Genomic DNA, 20,996 nt, shown 5'->3' with positions numbered 1-20,996 from the left:
AGGTCATTCGCTGTCATAAGCATTTGTTCAGCACCTTTAATCAGGATATCACTAAGCATTTCACAGACGTGATGGGGGGGGGGCGTGGTTACCAAGCCAAAACAGAAGAGATTACAGGGAACGACCAAAAGCTTTGCCAAAAAGCTGGGTTTAAGGAATGCCTTAAGGCTGAAGATTAGAACATAGGGAGGCAATTCCAGGCAGCAGGGTACAGGCAACTGAGGGCACAAGCACTGACAGTGGGGAGGATGCTCATGAGGCCAGAATGAGAAGCAAGGGGAAGATGGACTGGAGGAATTGAGGAGTTTGCAGAGATTGGGTGGAGCCAAACCAGGGAGGAAGTTAAACACAAGGATTGGAAATTGAACTGAGGCATTAGTGCATTGGGAGCCAAGAGAGGTTAGCAAAGGTTGATGTGATGGAAGAAGCAAATTTGGTGTGGATATAATGCTGGCAGCAGAGCTTTGGTTTAATTGAATTTTGTGGAATGGGCAAGTTGGGGAGCTAGCCAAGGGAGCTTTGCAGTTCCCAAACCTGGCAAAGGGCCATCAGTGGCAGATGGTCTAAGGAAGGATAGAGATGGGCGACATTATGGAAGTGAAAATTGACAAACACGCTGCTGGAGAGGATACGTGGGTGGAAACACAGCTCTTGGTCAAACAGTTTATACGGACAAACGACTCAGCCTTAAGACGATGGCAGGAGGAGAGGGAAGAAGGTCAGAGCAAGGGTCCAGCAACCCAGGCAGAGGCCAAAAGCAATGGCTTTAGTCTTCCTAATGTTCAGCCTTTGGCTACAGAGAGATTGGATATCAGACAAGCAGCCTGACAGAGCAGAGGCAGTGGAGGGGTGAAGTGAGATGGTGAGAAAACAGTTGGCACTGGAATACATATAGAATCTAACCCAGTGTCTGTGGATAAACAACAACAACTTATATTTGTAGAGCACCTTTAACATTATGAAACATCTCAAGGCACTTCATGGGAGTGTCATAGAACAAAGTATGGCACCGAACCATAAGAGGAGTTATTAGGTCAGATGACCAAAAACTTGTTCACATCGACTCTGTTAAGGCTCCTCAGGATCTTATATGTTTCAGTCAAGTCGTCTCTTACTCTTCTAAACTCCAGCAGATAAAAGCCTAGCCTGTCTAACCTTTCCTCATAAGACAACCCACCCATTCTAGGTATTAGCTTAGTAAACCTTAACATCATAAAATGTCCCAAGGTGCTGAATAAAAATACAACAGGGAAACAGGCCATTCATGCAATGTCAGACAGTCCTCAACCAACGGGGCCAACCTGTTCCCATATCCCTTTAATCTCTTTTCCTACAACCATCCATCTGACCCATTCTTAAATGTTGGCCTGGGACAGGATTGTCCCTGTGGGTTCCTGAACTCCACCATCAGGGTCAAATGGGCAGAAACAATCACTCATCTGTGGTTTGCCCCAAAGCGGTTAATAAATAGCCAGAGGGTGGGCTCACTCTTCAATGGATTCATTTGCTGGCCGTTAATTGGCCAGCCAGCGTGAATTCACGGTTGGGGGCCGATTGCGATCAGCAGACTGTTTCCCGGCCACTCCTGGACCCACCGATTGCGCGCACCCGCCAAAGGTAAAATTCAGGCCATGGAGAAAAATTGGCTCCACCTTCAATTCTCCTTCCAGGCCATTATATCAATCCCAAGTCAGTTGGTGAAGTATGAAACTAGACACTAATACTTTTCTTGACAGTAATTTATTTACAGAATGCAGCGTTACATATATGTCTATTTCCTACCCACTAGCTCAGTGTCCCAGCAGGCTCCCTTTATACTCTGGTGGAAACAAAAACTAATTAACTGATAAAGAAAAGCTAATTCAACCAATTAGTAATTCTTTAAAGTGTGCTGTAACTAAAAGAAAGTTTAAAGGAACCTTACATAATTAAATGAGAATGTAGTTTTGAGGGCTGATAATGCACTCCAGTCCCCGAGGTGCCCACTGGTCACGGAAAGCCTGAAGTATGCCAGTGGGCACTGCGTGCTCCCTCTTCAAGGGCATCCAGCTGCGAACATAGCCATGGATGTCTTTTCTTTACAAGCACTCTAAGTACCGAATTAAACAATCTCCTTCACGTACGTAACTTAACAACACAGTTGACACACCATTAACACAAGTGATCTGATTAGTTCTGATAGCCACCAGTTAGGTCTTCCAACTGTTCTGATTGGTTTATACCTGGGAACCTCCAATCCCCGGAGTGGAGGAAATGACTTTTCCTGTGAGACACTGACAAACTTGACACGCGAATTGAAAAGTCAGCAGTCTCATTGAAAGATGTCATGTTAATTGTGCTTTTTAAAAATAAAATCACACGAATGCCCTCAGGTACGAAGGAAACTGTGATCACAGCTGTACATTAATGAATAAATAAATTATCACATCACTTTATTTGAGGGGGAGGGGAAGAATGCATTCTCTAAAAGGTCAGCTTCAGTATATTGTCGCCCTAATGCACACATGGCATTATTAAATGTTTTATTTAATAATAAGACATCCTGTAACAGAATGATTGCAATAATGCAAACAACCCAACATTACACCAAAGACTTAGTGCTGGTAATATGATCTCTAAATTTGGATCTGTGACTGAATGCAGTTGGGTTGCTGGCAGCTGGTTCCACTGAAGGATTTGGACTTTGCATTAACAATCTATTTGCATTAATAATACACACATACCCACCTCAAAAATGGCAACTATGTATACAACAGACTGGCTTCAACTTCCTTATCTACCTGCTGGTAAGAGGGATGATACCTGTTCCACTGGGAGAGGAAGAGAACACAGAGGTTAAACTGATTACTGCCCTCGATGGGCCTTGCTGATTCCAATAGGAAGAAGGAAGATTGCTTTAGTAGTTTATAACTGACAAACGAGGGGTCAGATTTCAGAAAGCCATTTTTTTGGACCATTGTTGACTCTCTCCAAGAGCAATCCAGCTAGTCCCACTTCCCTGCCCTTTCCTCATAACTTGGCAATTATTTTCTCCTTCAGGGAGCTGTCTAATTCCCTTTTGAATGCCATGATGTAGAATAGAAAATGAAGCTGGGCAAGTGGAAGGAGTGACAGTGTGAGATCATTTGGTAACAGTGATCATAACTCAGTTAGTTTTAACGTAATTATGGAAAAGGACAACGATAGAACAGGAGTTAAGGTTCTAGATTGTGGCAAGGCCAATTTTACTAAGCTGAGGAGTGAATTAACAGAAATGGACTGGAAACAACTACTTGAAAGTAAATCAGTGTCAGAGCAGTGGAAGCCAATCAAAGGGAAGATTCAAGGGACGAAAACAAAAATTGCTGGAGAAACTCAGCAGATCTGACAGCATCTGTGAAGAGAGAGACAGAGATAATGTTTCGAGTCCGTATGACTCTTCAAATAAGAAGAGTCATACGGACACGAAACGTTATCTCTGTCTCTCTCTCCACAGATGCTGTCAGACCTGCTGAGTTTCTTCAGCAATTTTTGTTTTTGTTTCAGATTTCCAGCATCCGCAGTATTTTGCCTTTATTTTAGGGAGATTCAAGGGGTTCGGAGTAAACACTTTCCCACAAAGAAAAAGGTGGGATGGCTAAATCTAGAGCCCCCTGGATCTTTCAGGGTGAGATAAGTCAGAAAAGGAAAGCTTATGCCACACACCGAGAACTCAATACTACAGAAAGCCGTGAGGAGTGCAGAAAGAGAAGAGGTGAAATCAAAAGAGAAATTAGGAAAGCAAAGAGAGGGCATGAAAGGATTTTGGCAGGAAAATTCAAAGAGAACCCAAGATGTTTTATCAATACATTAAATGTAGGAGGATAACTAAGGAAAGAGTAGAGCCCATAAAAGACCAAAATGGTACCCTATGTATGGAGGCAGAGGATATGGGTATGGTTCTTAATCAATACTTTACATCTGTCTTCACAAAAGAGGGGGACAATGCAGGCATTGTAGTTAAGGGGGAGGAGTGTGAAGTATTGGATATGATGAACAGAGAGACAGGAAGTATTAAGGGGATTAGCATCCTTGAAAGTGGTTGAATCACCATGACTAGATGAAATGTACCCCAAGCTGTTAAAAAGAGAAAAGCCAGGGAGGAAATTGCGGAGTTTCTGACCATCATTTTCCAATCTTCACTGAATACAGGTGAGGTGCCAGAGGATTGGGGGTGGGGGTGGGGGGTTGGTAATGTTGCACCTTTGTTTAAGAAGGGAGCGAGGGATAGACCAAATACTTATAGGCCAGTCAGTCTGACCTTGGTTGTGGGCAAATTATTGGAATCAATTCTGAGGGACAGGGTATACTGTCGCCTAGAAAGGCAGAGATTAATTAAGGACGGCCAGCATGAATTTGTTAAAGGAAGATCGTGTCTGACTAATCTGATTGAGTTTTTTGAGGAGAATTATTGAGGGTAGTGCAGTTGATGTGGTCAACATGGATTTTAGTGAGGCTTTTGACAAGGGCCCACATGGCAGGCTGGTTAAAAAAATAAAATCTCATGGGATCCAGGAGAATGTAGCAAGCTAGATATAAAATTGGCACAGTAGCAGGAAACAAATGGTAATTGTTGACGGGTGTTTTTGTGACTGGAAGGCTGTTTCCACTGGCGTTCGGCAGGGCTCAGTATTAGGTCCCCTGCTTTTTGCAGTATATATTAATGATTTAGATGTAAATGTAGGGGGAATGATCAAGAAATTTGAAGATGACATAGAAATTGGCGACCTGATTGATAGTGAGGATGATCGCTGTAGACTGCAGGAGGATATCAACGGACTGGTCAGGTGGGCAGAAAAGTGGTGAATGAAATTCAACCCAAAGATACTTTTGGGAAGGTCAAACAAAATTAAAGAGTACGCTATAAATGGGAGGATACTGAGAGGTGTAGAGGAAGGGAAGGACCTTGGAGTGAATGTCCACAGATCCCTGAAGGTAGCAGGACAGGTTGACACAGTGGTTATTAAAGAAGTTGATTGTATTTCAAACAAGATGCACATGAACAAAAGATTTAATGGGTTCGTAACAGCTTCAAATCTTGGAGAGAAGAGTTGTGAATTAGTCAAAGCTCCTCCCAATGTTTTTGGCACATTAGGCAAAACATTTAAAAAGCAGCAGTTGTTGCCAAGGCAAACAACACAGATTAGACATTAGTCTGTTCTATGTTAGCTGTTGATTTGGACTAAATTAAGCATCATTGAGTGACCAGATCAAATATTAAGAAACTCCGCTGTTAGGGAGTCAGGCACAGCATAGATTCAAAGGTACCTCATTTATGTTCCAGTTATTCTACTGCACCACCATTATACAATGTTCGACTTGCCAGTGAGTGAACCTATATCTGGTGAACGAATAAGAAAAAAAATATGCAGGTTGTTGTTAAGAAGGGTTTAGCTGAATAAAGTATGATTCCAGTGGAGGTCAAATGGATCATTGGTTTGTCAACATTAGGTTGGTTTCAAGTCAAATCCTAAAACTAGTTTTACCAGTATTACTGAGATTTTTATACAGTACTGGCTGAAAGGTTCAGAATCTAGCTCTTACAAGTATTGGATAATTAACTCAAAGGACACCCTGAACAACAAAAACCAATGTCGAGCACTGGGTGAGGGAAGGAGACGGGAATTAATTTTCCTTCGATCGTCTCCAGCTCTCTGGGAGCTCTTGTGGCCCAGTGGGTAGTGTCCCTGCCTCTGAGCCAGAATGCTCCAGGTTCGAGTCCCACTCCAGAGCTTATTGGCCAAGGAAGGGTATGTTCATGAGCATCAACCTGCAAATCTTTCCAACACATGCCAATGACAGGCAGTAAGATCCCTGATCAGCCATGCTTGATGTGGAGTGGCACCTCCCAAGCTATGGCTTCAGGCTAGCGACCTCTCCCAGGAAGAACAGGCTATGGGAAATAGATGTAAGCATGTGATTTATGTGTCACGAGGTGAGGGGAGGGGAGTCTAAGTTTTCAGCTCTGAAACCACTACTTCAGTAGAAGTTTAAAGGATACCCCATTTACGTACCTTAATGGTGCACTGTTTTAAAATTAGGGGTCGCCCTTTTAGGACAGAGATGGGGAGAAATTTTTTTCTCTGAGGGTTGTGTGACTTTGGAACTCTGCCTCAGAAGGTGGTAGAGGTGGGGTCATTGAATATTTTTAAGCCAGAAGTAGATAGATTCCCTTGCCAGACAGGAATCTAAGATTATCAGGGTTAGATGAGAATTAGGAAATCGAAACACCAGATGATCAGCCACGATCTTATTGAAGGGTGGAGCAGCCGAATGGTCTACTCCTCTTCCTTTTTCTTACGTTCTTATCTCCCAAACCTACGCCAAAATGACCATGCTGGATCAGGAGATGGTTTGGGTAAAATTCACCAGCCCCACCTGATAGCACTGTCAATCAACTGACTTCGTCTTGAAAGGGGTGCCCAAAGCGCCTGAGTGTTACATGCATCAGACCCCATTAAGGTCCAATGACGTGAATAGAAGTGAACCCAGATTGTAATGGTTTTTTTTTCCCTCAGAGCTCGAAACTGATGATGGATGATGGAACGACGACGATGATGATGAAATGAAAGAGGCCCTGACAAAGGCAGGTGGCAAATTATTTTTTGTGGGCTTCGGAGGAGGAAGAGGTCACAAGAGTGATACAGGCCCCTGCTACCCCGGGACTTGCACCTTCCATGACGATGACATTCACCTCATCCCCTGCAACCTAACCTTGCTGGAGGCCATCATAACCCAAAACTGAGGCCTCAGATCAACGTCATTCATCGAGTCTCGTGCAGCTCGGCTGCCAAACTTAAGACGTGGTCAGGCCTCAAGAACCGCAGGGGCCTCTGCCGCCGCTATGAGGAGTTGGCCAGGCATGCTCCTACTGGCACAACGGAACAAATACAGAATGGACCTTCTGCAAGCGAGCCACTACAAGCCAGCAAAGAATCCAGTCCATCTCCGGAGTTTGAGAATGAACCATCAGGGAACCAAGGAGGAGTACAGAGATGGTGGTATAGTGTTAACGTCAGTGGGCTCTTAATCCACAGGCCAGGGCTAATTCCTCAGGGATGTGAGTTCAATTCCCACCACAGCAGCTGGCGGAATTTAAATTCAATCAATAAATCTGGAACATAAAGCTAGCCTCTGTAATGGTGACCACAGCAACCGTCATCGATTGTTGTAAAAACCCACCTGGTTCACTATATGGAAGGAAGTCTGCCACCATTACCCGGGTCTGGCCTACCTGTGACTCCAGGGGTAGAATTTAAATCTGGCGATCAGGTATAAAACCGCGTGAGAGAATGTTGGGCCAGCGTCCCGATGTCACCGCGCGCTTGCACGATATATCACCCGGCCGGCGTGAGCACAAAAGTCAGAAGCGCACCCGCGGACAATTAGGAGGGCAATTAAGCCCATTAACGGCGCAATCATCTCCGATTTTTCGTGGCCCGTCCGGTTGGGCTAATCGGCCGGGAGGCCTTTTTCATTTACTGCCAAACCTCAGCCAAGGATGGGATGAAATCTCCGTTACTAAATAAAATAAAAATAAATATCTCGTGGACGGCATTCTTACGAAGTATCTTTTCAGGTGCTCGATTGTGATGCATGGACGTTTTGTCGCAGGCCTTTTAAGCCTTTATTTCATCGTCATTTGAATGTCTACAGCTCCCTGAGGCAGCTGTCTGCCTTAAGGAACCTCCCCCACCCCCCCCCCACCCCCCACCCATCGCAGCGCTCACCCGCGCCCACAGAGATGGCTTCGCCCGCCCTCCTCCTCCTCCTGCCCCATTGTAAAATTGTGGACAAGTTGGGATGGGCAGGAGAGCAGTGGGAAGGGCATCCAGGGAATTTCAAGGGCCTCCCTCCTCCCTCCCGTATACATGCCTACCAGCATAAAATTCCGCCCAGGCAAACCAGCTGGCAATCAGAAGCGACTTACAAAAATTACGCTGACAACCAATTTCAGATAGTCAGTGGGGCTCGCAGTGTGACACACATGCGTGTACTGGAAGCTACATATTTATGAATACACAGGGCCCTATTCTTTGCAGACAGAAAGAACACGTACACACATTGCACCTGTTTCAGCTAAACAAAATAAGTGACAGCCATTTGTCGGTTCATTCCTCAGGGCAATGCCTTGACCAATCAGAGTCAAGCTGTCTGTTTTAAGTTTCAAACAATGTTTGGCAGTTAACTGTCAGTCGCCATCAACTGGTGCATTCTCCATGGCAACGCCTCCACCAATCAGCACTCTCTTCTCATACAGTATGAACTTGTACCCTCCCAACATTGGTGTTCTTGCAATTGTCCTGATAAGTACAAGACGAAAAGCTAAGACAAAATGTCTTTTTTCAGCAATACTCATAGTGAGTTAGTTACCTGGACACACAGAGGGAAGGTTTACTGAAGGGGACAGAAAGGAATCCAGTGGTGGTCATCCATGCAAGGTTAAATACAATCTATGCAAGGATTGCCCCTAAACTCGAACATAAGTGATGCAAAGAAATGTTGTGTTCACAGGGGAAAATAGTGAAGAGCAACAAGAAAATTGGAAGTGTTAGTGAGAGGCTGGCACATGGTGTCAAGGCAACAAAGCTAATCTTCATGGGTAACTGGAATTGGTTTCAGAACTTTAAGGGTTGGGACAAGAAGGGCTGTCTACACCCAAAATCAAGCAGGCTTGTGGGAACACTGAGTCAATGATCTCGAATCTTCTAAATTAGATAAAGGGGAGCTCAGATAGGAAACATGATCCACAATGAGATAGACTGTGGGTGAGATTCGCAGTATATTTACAGTACAGGAGGCCATGCGGCCCATCGAATCTGCACTGGCTCTCTGAAAGGGCATTCTACCTAGGCCCACCCCCCTGCCTTATCCCCGTAACCTTGCACATTCTCTCTTTTCAGATAGCAATCCAATTCCCTTTTGAATACCTCAATCGCACCTGCCCCCACTACCCTCGCTGAAAGTGCGTTCCAAACTCCAGCCACCCTCTGGGTGGAAAAAAATGTTTTCCTCACATCACTTTTACTCCTTTTGTCAAGCTAGTCAACAGGTGGAATTGGACAGAGAAACCCAGCAAAACACATGCAAATTTGAAGACCAGGAGCAAGTGGGCAATGGTGAACAGAATATGTATAGGGCAAGAAAGTTAGAAGCAGTTGGAATAAGATTCCAGAACTGGAGATTGTTGTGGCAGCACGGAATATCGGAAAAGTGGCTAAAGGTTAAGGATGGGTGTAAATGTAATACCTAGAGGTATAATAGGTTTAGAAAAGCCAGAGAAAGGACATAAAAACAGGGAGTGGTATGGTGACCGTAGATCACAAGGACACACCAGAGATAAACAAAGTTGATTCAGTGAAAGGGGTAAATTTACAGGATTAATTATTCATTCCTGATGGGCAAAATCCAACACGAGGTTGTGCTAACCAGCTCAGACAGCAAATAAGCAGAATCTGCTCCTTTGTCTTATGGTCATCTTATGGTTTAAATTACCCTCGACAGAGATAAGAAGGTCATAAAGGTTCAGTAATGATATTGTGAGAGAGAGAGACTTCAATCCGCTAACTATAAACTGGGAAAATGCAAAGATTTTAGAATCAGTGTTGGTAACTGTGGTGCACAATTGGAGGCATTGTACATTTAGTGCTGGCCTTTGCAAAGGATCCAAATCATGCAGAGAAAATAGAAGTCATAATGCTCCAGGAAACAATGACCATAGAATGATCAAATTTAACATGATTGGAGTGTGGCAAGTTCCCAGAATCAGGTGCCAGATAGACAAATTTAAAAAGAAATTCTGAGAAATTACAGTATAGCCAAAGCAAATAGTTTTTTTTTTGGAATTTATTCACCAACACCTCAATGGAAGGAAAGTGGAACACCTTCATGGGTATAATGCAGGAAGTACAGGATCGATACATGCCAAAAATCACAAGGATCAAGCTAAACAAAACGAGAGAGATTAATAAACAAATTGAAACTGATATAAAAAGAGGGAAAATAACCTTTACAAATCCTGCAGAAAAGGGGTAGGAGCTTACTGATAGAGAAACAGGAAATGCAGGAACAAGTTGAAAGGTGCACAGAGAGGTGGGGAGGAGAGAAGTACAGTAACAAGGACTGAAAAAAAAAGCATTTTGTATTATAACATCATGAGGACAGTCAGAGACAAGACAAAAACCATAAAAGATGCAAATCCATCCGAAACGGAGGCACAAGCCAGCTAGTAGCCTGAATGAATATTTAGGCGGGGAGATGTGAACCGTCTGTCCTCTTGCTCGAAAGAAAATACGCCAAATAAAATCAACAACTTGGGCAGAAACCAGATGGAAGTGGTAAACAGCCTGAAGGAGACCAGGGAGATGATTTGTGACCCAATTCTGTGGAAGTCACTAAACATCAGATTGGAAGGAGGCCACTGCAGTGTCTTTATTGAAGAACAACACAGTTAACTATAGCATCACCAGCTTAGGTCAATTCCATGTGAAATAAAGGAATTAATCTTCAACAGTAAAGCAGAGGACTATCTGTAATAGTAACCTAGTAAATTACAGCCAATGTGAATTCAGAAAAGGAAAATCATACTGATCAACCTTGTAATCTGCTTTGAAGCTATCACCATCTCAAGTCCTATGCAGGCCCCACGATATTTGGTCTATACTCCATGTGTCTTTGCTCACACTGACCCGTTCACCACATCATCCCCATGCCCACTGACCTATATTGGCTCCCACTCATTTTTAAAATTCTCATCCTGGTTTTCAAATCCCTCCGTGGCCTCACCTCTCCCTATCTCTGTAATATCCCACCTCTCTTGAGATGTCTGTGCTCCACCAAATCTGGCCTCTTGAACATCCTAGATTTTAATCGCTCCACCACTGTTGCCCGTGCAGTCAGCTGCTTGGACTCTAAGCTCTGGAATTCCCTCTCTAAACCTCTCTGCCCCTCTACCTCTTTTTCCTTTTTGACATTCCTGAAAACCCATCCCTTTGACTAAGCTTTTGGCCACTGCTCCTAATATCACCTTATGTGGCTCAGTGTCAAATTTTGCTTTACAAAGCACCAGTGAAGACCCTAGGGACATTTTGTTATGTTAAAGATAACAAAATATATATAAATATATATTATTGATCTTGTAAGCCCAGGTGAAAAGTTATTAATGGAGTTTCAGGATAAACCCTGGGAATGGTTAAGAACCGGCTTGAAAGCAGAAAGCAGTAAGCTTTTATCAAGGAGATAGGTTGGATTTGAGGGCAGGTTAAGTACTGAGTGGGTTGCACCGGAACCCACTTACATAAACCACTACACTTCCTCATTTGCATAAGTGTCAGAATCCAGCTCTTAATGCAAATTGTGAAGGGCAGTGGAATCAGAGGAGGCAGCACAGAACAACTACACGGAGTGATTTGGACAAAATAATCATTTGGGCAAATAAATGGCAGATGAATTTCAGTGCGGATGACTGCAAGTTACTGCACATTGCTTGGAAAAGTAAGCAACACATACAGACACAGGCAGACAGGCAGACACACAGGCAGAGGCAGGCAGAAACACGCAGTCAGGCATGTGCACGCATGCAGGGAGGCACACACACACACACACACACACACACACACACACACACAGAGGCAGGCGCACACGTACACACACACACATACACAACCACAACTAGTTTAATCTGTGGATTAAAGGAGAAGGCCTTTGGAGTTTGATATGCTAAGAATGTCCAAACAATCCAAAACAGCCATCAACAAAGTCAGAATTCTGGAAATGGAAAACAAAAACAGAATTACCTGGAAAAACTCAGCAGGTCTGGCAGCATCGGCGGAGAAGAAGAGAGTTGACGTTTCGAGTCCTCATGACCCTTCGACAGAACTTGAGTTCGCGTCCAAGAAAGAGCTGAAATGTAAGCTGGTTTAAGGTGTGTGTGTGGGGGGGGCGGAGAGATAGAGAGACAGAGAGGTGGAGGGGGGGTGGTGTGGTTGTAGGGACAAACAAGTAGTGATAGAAGCAGATCATCAAAAGATGTCAACGACAATAGTACAATAGAACACATAGGTGTTAAAGTTAAAGTTGGTGATATTATCTAAACGAATGCGCTAATTAAGAATGGATGGTAGGGCACTCAAGGTATAGCTCTAGTGGAGTTTTTTTTATAATGGAAATAGGTGGGAAAAGGAAAATCTTTATGATTTATTGGGAAAAAAAGGAAGGGGGAAACAGAAAGGGGGTGGGGATGGGGGAGGGAGCTCACGACCTAAAGTTGTTGAATTCAATATTCAGTCCGGAAGGCTGTAAAGTCCCTAGACGGAAGATGAGGTGTTGTTCCTCCAGTTTGCATTGGGCTTCACTGGAACAATGCAGCAAGCCAAGGACAGACATGTGGGCAAGAGAGCAGGGTGGAGTGTTAAAATGGCAAGCGACAGGGAGGTTTGGATCATTCTTGCGGACAGACCGCAGGTGTTCTGCAAAGCGGTCGCCCAGTTTACGTTTGGTCTCTCCAATGTAGAGGAGACCACATTGGGAGCAACGAATGCAGTAGACTAAGTTGGGGGAAATGCAAGTGAAATGCTGCTTCACTTGAAAGGAGTGTTTGGGTCCTTGGACGGTGAGGAGAGAGGAAGTGAAGGGGCAGGTGTTGCATCTTTTGCGTGGGCATGGGGTTGTGCCATAGGAGGGGGTTGAGCAGTAGGGGGTGATGGAGGAGTGGACCAGGGTGTCCCGGAGGGAGCAATCCCTACGGGATGCCGATAAGGGGGGTGAAGGGAAGATGTGTTTGGTGGTGGCATCATGCTGGAGTTGGCAGAAATGGCGGAGGATGATCCTTTGAATGCGGAGGCTGGTGGGGTGATAAGTGAGGACAAGGGGGACCTATCATGTTTCTGGGAGGGAGGAGAAGGCGTGAGGGCGGATGCGCGGGAGATGGGCTGGACACGGTTGAGGGCCCTGTCAACGACCGTGGGTGGAAAACCTCGGTTAAGGAAGAAGGAGGACATGTCAGAGGAACTGTTTTTGAATGTAGCATCATCGGAACAGATGCGACGGAGGTGAAGGAACTGAGAGAATGGGATGGAGTCCTTACAGGAAGCGGGCTGTGAGGAGCTGTAGTCGAGATAGCTGTGGGAGTCGGTGGGTTTGTAATGGATATTGGTGGACAGTCTATCACCAGAGATTGAGACAGAGAGGTCAAGGAAGGGAAGGGAAGTGTCAGAGATGGACCACGTGAAAATGATGGAGGGGTGGAGATTGGAAGCAAAATTAATAAATTTTTCCAAGTCCCGACGAGAGCATGAAGCGGCACCGAAGTAATCATCGATGTACCGGAGAAAGAGTTGTGGAAGGGGGCTGGAGTAGGACTGCAACAAGGAATGTTCCACATACCCCATAAAGAGACAGGCATAGCTGGGGCCCATGCGGGTACCCATAGCCACACCTTTTATTTGGAGGAAGTGAGAGAAGTTGAAGGAGAAATTGTTCAGCATGAGAACAAGTTCAGCCAGACGGAGGAGAGTAGTGGTGGATGGGGATTGTTCGGGCCTCTGTTCGAGGAAGAAGCTAAGGGCCCTCAGACCATCCTGGTGGGGGATGGAGGTGTAGAGGGATTGGACGTCCATGGTGAAGAGGAAGCGGTTGGGGCCAGGGAACTGGAAATTGTTGATGTGACGTAAGGTGTCAGAGGAATCACGGATGTAGGTGGGAAGGGACTGGACAAGGGGAGAGAGAAGGCAGTCAAGATAACGAGAAATGAGTTCTGTGGGGCAGGAGCAAGCTGAGACGATCGGTCTACCGGGGCAGTTCTGTTTGTGGATTTTGGGTAGGAGATAGAAGCGGGCCGTCCGAGGTTGCGCGACTATCAGGTTGGAAGCTGTGGGAGGGAGATACCCAGAGGAGATGAGGTCAGTGACAGTCCTGGAAACAGTGGCTTGATGTTCAGTGGTGGGGTCATGGTCCAGGGAGAGGTAGGAGGAAGTGATGACAATGTCAGGGTTGGACCTGAGAGAATGGAGTGCAGTAAGTTCAGAGAGAGAGACAGGTTAGAATGGGTGAGAGGAGCAGAGAAATTGAGACGACTAATGTCGCGCCGACAGTTCTCAATGAAAAGATCGAGAGAAGGTAAGAATCCAGAGGGAGGGGTCCAGGTGGAGGGAGAATATTGGAGATGGGTAAAAGGATCCGTTGAACTGGGAGAGGACTTCTGCCCAAAGAAGTGAGCCCGGAGACGAAGACGGCGGAAGAAGAGTTCAGTATCATGCCGAGCCCGAAATTCATTGAGGTGAGGGCGTAAGGGTATGAAACTAAGTCCTTTGCTGGAAATGGATGCGTTTAAGGAAGAATAAGAGACAGTATTGAAAGAACTATACGCTGGTTTTGAATGGATAAATTAACATTTGATTATATCTTTTCAGTGATAATTATTTTGCGATCTTGCAATCTCTTTGGTGAAAAGTGATTCTTTTCTTTTGAGCATAGCCGTGAACGAATCATGCAATGTTTTTTCATTTGATTTTGTCTCCCTGTTGTGTTTTTAGACAAAAAGTTTACACTTGTCTCAATATATATGCAAAACTGTAACCACTTGCACTCACCCTTGGCACTAACAGTAGGAGTTACTGAACTCAACACTGCATGGAAAAAACAATATGTACAGTCAAAGCTCGAGATCCTTTTGATCATTGTGTACTAAGTTAAATTCAGGGCCCTCATATTGTTAATAAATTACACCGCTGTCACCGACAGCAACCTGGTAACAAAAATGGGGCAGACACACCATTGCCAGCAACGATAGATGACTCATTAGCGCAATGGAAACTGCAGGTTGTAATATCTTCAGGCGGCGTTGCTCACTTATACTGGGAAATAATCGCACTGTGGTGGAGGACACAACCATTGTGTTAACTGATTTCAGTGAGGTAAGCAACTTTCCCCACAAGCCACATTCTAGACATTACCTGTAATTACATGTTGCTGCTGCTTGTAGGTACTCCCAGCAGGAGATTCACTGTCATGGTACGTGACTGTCACGCGTGTCTGTCTTGTGCGATCATCACTTATCCACTGTGACTTATCTGCAACCACTCTGTGACGTCCATCGTCTGACTAGGTCTAGGTCGACCCCTCTTTCTGCTGCCTTCCACTTTGGCCAGGAGAAGAGATTGCTGTAGCTTCTCAGCTCTGATTAAATGGTGGAAATACTGACATTTTCTTTTCTCGATATGACTTTCTAAGGGTTCTTTTTGTTCCCACAATTTCAAGCAACACTTCATTTGTCTTATGCTCATAAGGGGAGGGGGTGGTGTAGTGGTATTGTCACTGGACTAGTAATCCAGAGACCCAGGGTAATGCTCTGAGGACTCAGGTTCGAATCCCACCATGGCAAATAGCAAAATTCGAATCCAATAATAACCTGGAATTAAAAGTCTAATGATGACCATGAAGCTATCAAACTACCATTGATTTAGTGACTCCAGACTCACAGCAATGTGGTTCCCTCATAACTGCCCTCTGAAATGGCTGAGCATGGCACTCAGTTAGTTGACCATCACCTTCTCAAGGGCAATTAGGGTTGGGCAATAAATACTGACCTGCTTATATCCTGCGAATGAATTAAAAAAAAATTGAATTTTTAAACACTTTTTTTTTTAAGCATCCACATTTCTCTATCTTCTTCTACAGATCTTTTACTATTGTCCAGGTTTCTAAGGCATACAGGAAAGTGAACCTTTTCCCTTGTTACTCGCTTGAGTTTTCTTGTTGTAACGCAGCCTTCACCTTCACAAAAATTACTTCTAACTTGATCTTTTTAATTACAGTATCACATCTGCCATCTTTTGTTATCATTTGCCCTAAATAGACAAACTTATCCACTTGTTCCAGTGTGACACCATCCACTTCAATCTTCACTCCAGTTTCTTCTAACGTATTCCTTCCAACTACCATTGTTGTTGTCTTAAAAATATATAAAAACAAAAAGCTGCAGATGCTGGAAATTCAAGACAAAAACAGAATTACCTGGAAAAACTCAGCAGGTCTGGCAGCATCGGCAGAGAAGAAAAAGAGTTGAACTGTTGAAGGGTCATGAGGACTCGAAACATCAACTCTTTTCTTCTCCGCCGATGCTGCCAGACCTGCTGAGTTTTTCCAGGTAATTCTGTTTTTATATTGTTTTTGTCTTTTTAGTCTTTATAATTCGATGCCTCCAGGCATATGCCTAAAATTTACTCGTTTGGGTAGCAGTTTTAGAGGTCTTCAGCAAGAGTAGCAGGGGACATGCTTACCTATCATAATATTTTTTTTTCAGTATTTTAAATTTTAGAATTCCAACACGGCCTCGCGTCACAAAGCCAGGGGATGCATTATCCAGATTCCCACTCCCAGATCCACCGACCGAAACCCCGGGATTCAATTCATCGGGAAAAATAATGGGGAGAAAAGGACTGAGACAAAATAGAAGACACTAATAAACTAGCAGAACAGGCATGGTAATTGGTAGGAAAATTTCAAAAGAGAACAATGTGAGGTGATGAGTTTTGGTAGGAAGGATAAAGAGGCCATCATACACTCCTTGGAAAATGAAACTAAATGGTGTTGAGGAGCAAAGGGATCGCAGGGTTCAGAAAGACAAATCACTAAAGTAGCAATAAGACTAAAAGGCCATTTAGAAAGGTAAACAAAGTTGGGGCCATTTCTAGAGAGATAGAATTGAAAAGCAGAGAGGTTATGTGAAACATGTGCAGAACCTTAGTCAAACCACGCTGGAAGTACTTCGAACATTTCTGGTCTCCATATTATGAAAAGAATGTAGAACCACTGAAGAAAGTGTGAAAAGGGATGATACCAGAACAGAGAGGTTATAGCTATCAAGTAGAACAGGCCAGGTCTCTTTTCTTTAGAGCAAAAGGGGTCTGAGGGATGGCCTGACAGTGGTCTTTAAGGATATGAAAGGGTTTGATAAGGTAGATGTTGAGAAGGCATTTCTACTGGTGGGTGAGAACAGAACCAAGGGCCATTAGCATAAAATAGTCATTGATAAATCCAATGGAGAATTCAGGAGAAACTTCTTTACCCAGAGAGCAGTGAGAATGTGGAACTTGCTACCACAAGGAGTAATGAAGGTTAGTAACATATCTTCCTCTTAAATGAGTGCACAAGGGAGAAGAATTAGAAGGATGTGTTTGATTGGGTCAGATGAAAGAGGGATGCGAAGGGGCTTTTTTGGAGCATGTCAGCCTAGATCTTTGTGGGCTGTTTCTATTCTGTAATAATAGAGGATATACTTGCTTTACCCAACACTTTGCCTACTTCAGTGAATTACCTTCTCCGACTCATGCATGGCTTTCTGATGGGGCTGATGCCTGTGCTGTTACAAATGATACTCTCCAAAACTGCACTGGTCACTGAATGTGAGGGTGAATGCTGTATAATAAACATAATGGATGCTTGTATACATGAGGGAACCAGGGAGGGAAACTAAATGGCCTTATCCATGAGCCAACAGCTTAAGGTTCTTGATGTTCCCACAAACACTAAGTGCCCGAATATGTGAACACCCATGAATGATAAGCCCTACTTCAGGCAATGATTGAGAATAACATTACAGAGGCTCTGTTACACCACTGATGGTTTGGCACAAGAGAACAACTGACACAAACACACTTTGAAGTTCTTTCTCACGATGGTAAAACTACCCGGTTTACATTGCCGGGAGAAACCAGTTTGCCCTTATCCCGCCTGCCTTCCCAGTCATTTCCAAGGAATTTCAGTGTTGGCCTAATTTATGTATTAATCCTTTTGGCCCCGTTCAACCATGAACACTAAATAAGGCAAGTCTCTTTGAAACCACTTGCTTCCAAACCCACGACAACTGCTACCATCTTGAAGGACAAGGGCAGCAGATGCATGGGAACACCACCACCTGGAAGTTCCCCTCCAAGCCACTCACCATCCGGACTTGGAAATATATCACCGTTCCTTCACTGTCGCTGGGTTGAAATCCTGGAACTCCCTCCCTAACAACACTGTGGGTGTACCTACACCACAGGGAGTGCAGCGGTTCAAGGCACCTCACCACCACCTTCTCTCAAGGTCAATTAGGGATGGGCAATAAACACTGGCCTGGCCAGCAATGCCCACATCATGTAAAAGAATAAAAATAAAAGATAGGGACGGAAGTTATAGTGTGGAATCCAAGAGATGGGGGTGGCAAAATGTGCGATCATTCACTACCACAGAGCCTCCTGGTTTACAACATTTCAAATAAAAACAAGTTCCAATCAAATCACATGCAGAAGACGTTTCTCTTTTCCCCATCGAGACGATGACTTGGGCTGGAGAATTTTAAGTACTTATTTTTTGACTTCCAGTGTTTGCAGTTTATGAACTTCCAGGTGAGAGGTAAGCCTCTGGCCCACATCAGGAGTTGTCTGAAGAGAAACACTTTCCCTGGCCTATCAATAGAACTTCTTACACGTACAACAATGGACCTGGATAGTGAGCGCACCAAACAATCAACCATAAGTAACAACAAGGAGGGGAAAGGGGGGCTCCTGAAGACTGTCACAATAACCAGAAGCACCCACATCATTTCCAAAATGAGCCTTTTTTGTCCTGAAGCCTATCAGAACTATCCAATTCAACACCTCGCCTCAACTTCCTTATTCCACTGGACAATTCCAAGTTCCAAGTCCTTTTTTGATCTTTCTCTACATTGCTAAGCCTCCCTTGGAGAAAAAGACCTGCACTTAGATAGCGCCTTTCATGGTCACTGGTTTTTGTCAAGCACTTTGCAGCTGCACTGGAGCGTCGGCCTGGATTTTTGTGCTCGAGCCTTGGAAGTGGGATTTGAACCCAGAATTTTGGGACTTAAGAGGCGAGAGTGCTGCCTACTGAGCCATGTAATTTCAATAATTCTCCCCCCCCCAAAAAAACGCAGAGAAGGTACAACAGCCCTGTAAAGATTTCAATTTCTGAACAGCAGAGAAATCGACCAAAGGGGGGTGGGGTACTTGTGAAATTGAAGCAACGCTTCCCTTGTCCAGGTGAGTTTCACTTTACCTGTTTCCAGGATCCAGCCCATTAACAGGAGCAGCCACACTCCACCGCGACCCATCCCCTCCAGACTCTCAAGAGGGGGGCAGGGTTTCTCCGACTTCAATCCAAATTTTAAACCTCTTCGCGAATTCTTTCCTTCTTTCCACTGGTATCGGCCGCTTCCTGTTCAGGATCACACCTCTGCTCCTCATTCGCCTGGAGGTAAATTCTGGGCGTGTCGGGGAGACTTCCCTTCAGCAGAGTTGGCTTGCCAATCTCCAGCGCCTCAGAAAACCACAGATTGTGCAAGTTTACACAGGGGTAGACTGAAGGGGGGGGCGGTGAATGGGACTCGTTGTTCCTGTACAGGTAACTGTCGGGAATCGGGATGATCAAACTTCCCACCCAGAAATGTTAGTGTGGAAAATCGAAGTTTTTGAATTTTCTCCCTTTTGTATCTTTCACCCAAATTGGGTTCCTCCTCATTACATTCCAGTGCGTTAAAACTTACCAAACTAGCATTATCTTTATGCCATTAATGCAACTTTTTTAAAAAAGTGCTTTTAATGTAACTTCGCCCTTTCTCAGCTCATTGGCTGCTGAAACCCTCATTCATACCTTTGTTGCCTCTAGACTTGACTATTCCAACGTGGCCCCCCCCCCCCCCATGGTTTCCCGCATTCTATCCTTCGTAAACTTCAGGTCATCCAAAACTCTGCTGCCCACGTCCTAACCCGCACCAAGTCCCATTCCCCTTTCACCCCTGTGCTCACTGACCGACACCAGCTCCTGGTCAAGCCACGCCTTGGTTTTAAAATTCTCATCCTTGTTTACAAATCCCCACCATGGCCTCGCCCCTCTCTATCTCTGTAATCTCCTCCAAGCCTTACAACTCTCCGAGACATCAGCGTTCCCCTAACTTTGGCTTCTTGAGCATCCTTGATTTTAATCGTTCCACCATTGGTGGCTGTGCCTTCAGCTGCGTTGGTCCTAAGCTCTGGAATCCCCTCTCTACCTTTCTCTCCTCCTCTTAGACACTCCCTAAAACCTACCTCTTTGACCAAGCCCTTGGTCATCTGACCTAACATCTCGCTCCTGTGAAGCATCTTGGGACGTTTCATTTCACTAAAGGTGCTACATAAATATGTTGTATAAAAAGGTTCCAAGGTGTTTCATTGCAGTGTCCTCAAAAATTGACACCGATCCAAAGAAGGAGATATTGGGATAGGTAAAAAAAGGTCATTTTAAGGTGTGACTTAAAGAAGGACAGATGGAAAGCAAAGAGACTTAAGGAGGGATTTCCAGAGTTCAGGGCCTAGGCAGCTGGAGGCACAGCTGTCAGTCGGGGGGTGGGAGAGGGGGGGAAAGATATTGAGGGGTGTCCAGGATGCCAGAGTTGGAGAATTGCAGCCTCTGCAGGAGATTTTAGCACTGATGGAGGGAATTCTTTAGGTAGGGTCTTGGACCCAAGGTTGTGAATTTTCAAATCAAAGTCAATGGGAGGCTGAGAGGCAGTATTAGGTCAGTGAACATAGGGGTAGTGAGTGAGAGGGGACTTGGCATCCGTTAGAGTATCAGCAGCAGAAATTTGTATGACCTGCAGCTTAAGGTGGTTGGGAGATGGGAGGTCAATCAGGAGGCCATTGGGATGGTCAAATCCAGAGGAGGGTCAGGGTTTCAGCAACAGATAAGTTGAGGTTCGAGAGGAGATGGGTCTTGCAGCCAAGATCGGAATAAGCAGTCCTTGTGACGGAGAACAAAAACAGAATTACCTGGAAAAACTCAGCAGGTCTGGCAGCATCAGCGGGACGGAGAAGTTCAGCTCAGGGTCAAACAGGGGACACTCAGGGTACAAACAGCCCGCTTCAGCCTGGCATAGGTGGCAGGAAGAGGGATGGATTCAGTGGTAAGGGAACAGAGTTTTGGGGCGGGGAGCAAATACAATATCT

General features: G+C 44.8%; 1 protein-coding gene across 1 annotated transcript in view; it reads right to left on the bottom strand.

The window, feature by feature from the left end:
- The window catches only part of LOC121275664 (CUB domain-containing protein 1-like), a 76,954-nt gene extending 57,720 nt beyond the window's left edge, over positions 1–19,234 (bottom strand). The window contains exon 1 of the mRNA XM_041183179.1: positions 19,072–19,234. Within this exon, the coding sequence (XP_041039113.1) occupies positions 19,072–19,126 (55 nt within the window). The 5' untranslated portion in view covers positions 19,127–19,234. The remainder of the gene's footprint in view (positions 1–19,071) is intronic.
- Positions 19,235–20,996: the final 1,762 nt, after the last annotated feature.

This window comes from Carcharodon carcharias, chromosome 3 (assembly GCF_017639515.1).
Source record: "Carcharodon carcharias isolate sCarCar2 chromosome 3, sCarCar2.pri, whole genome shotgun sequence".
Taxonomy (NCBI): Eukaryota; Metazoa; Chordata; class Chondrichthyes; order Lamniformes; family Lamnidae; genus Carcharodon; species Carcharodon carcharias.
The sequence above is the reverse complement of the archived record's forward strand: the minus strand, read 5'-3'. Positions and strand labels throughout refer to the sequence as shown.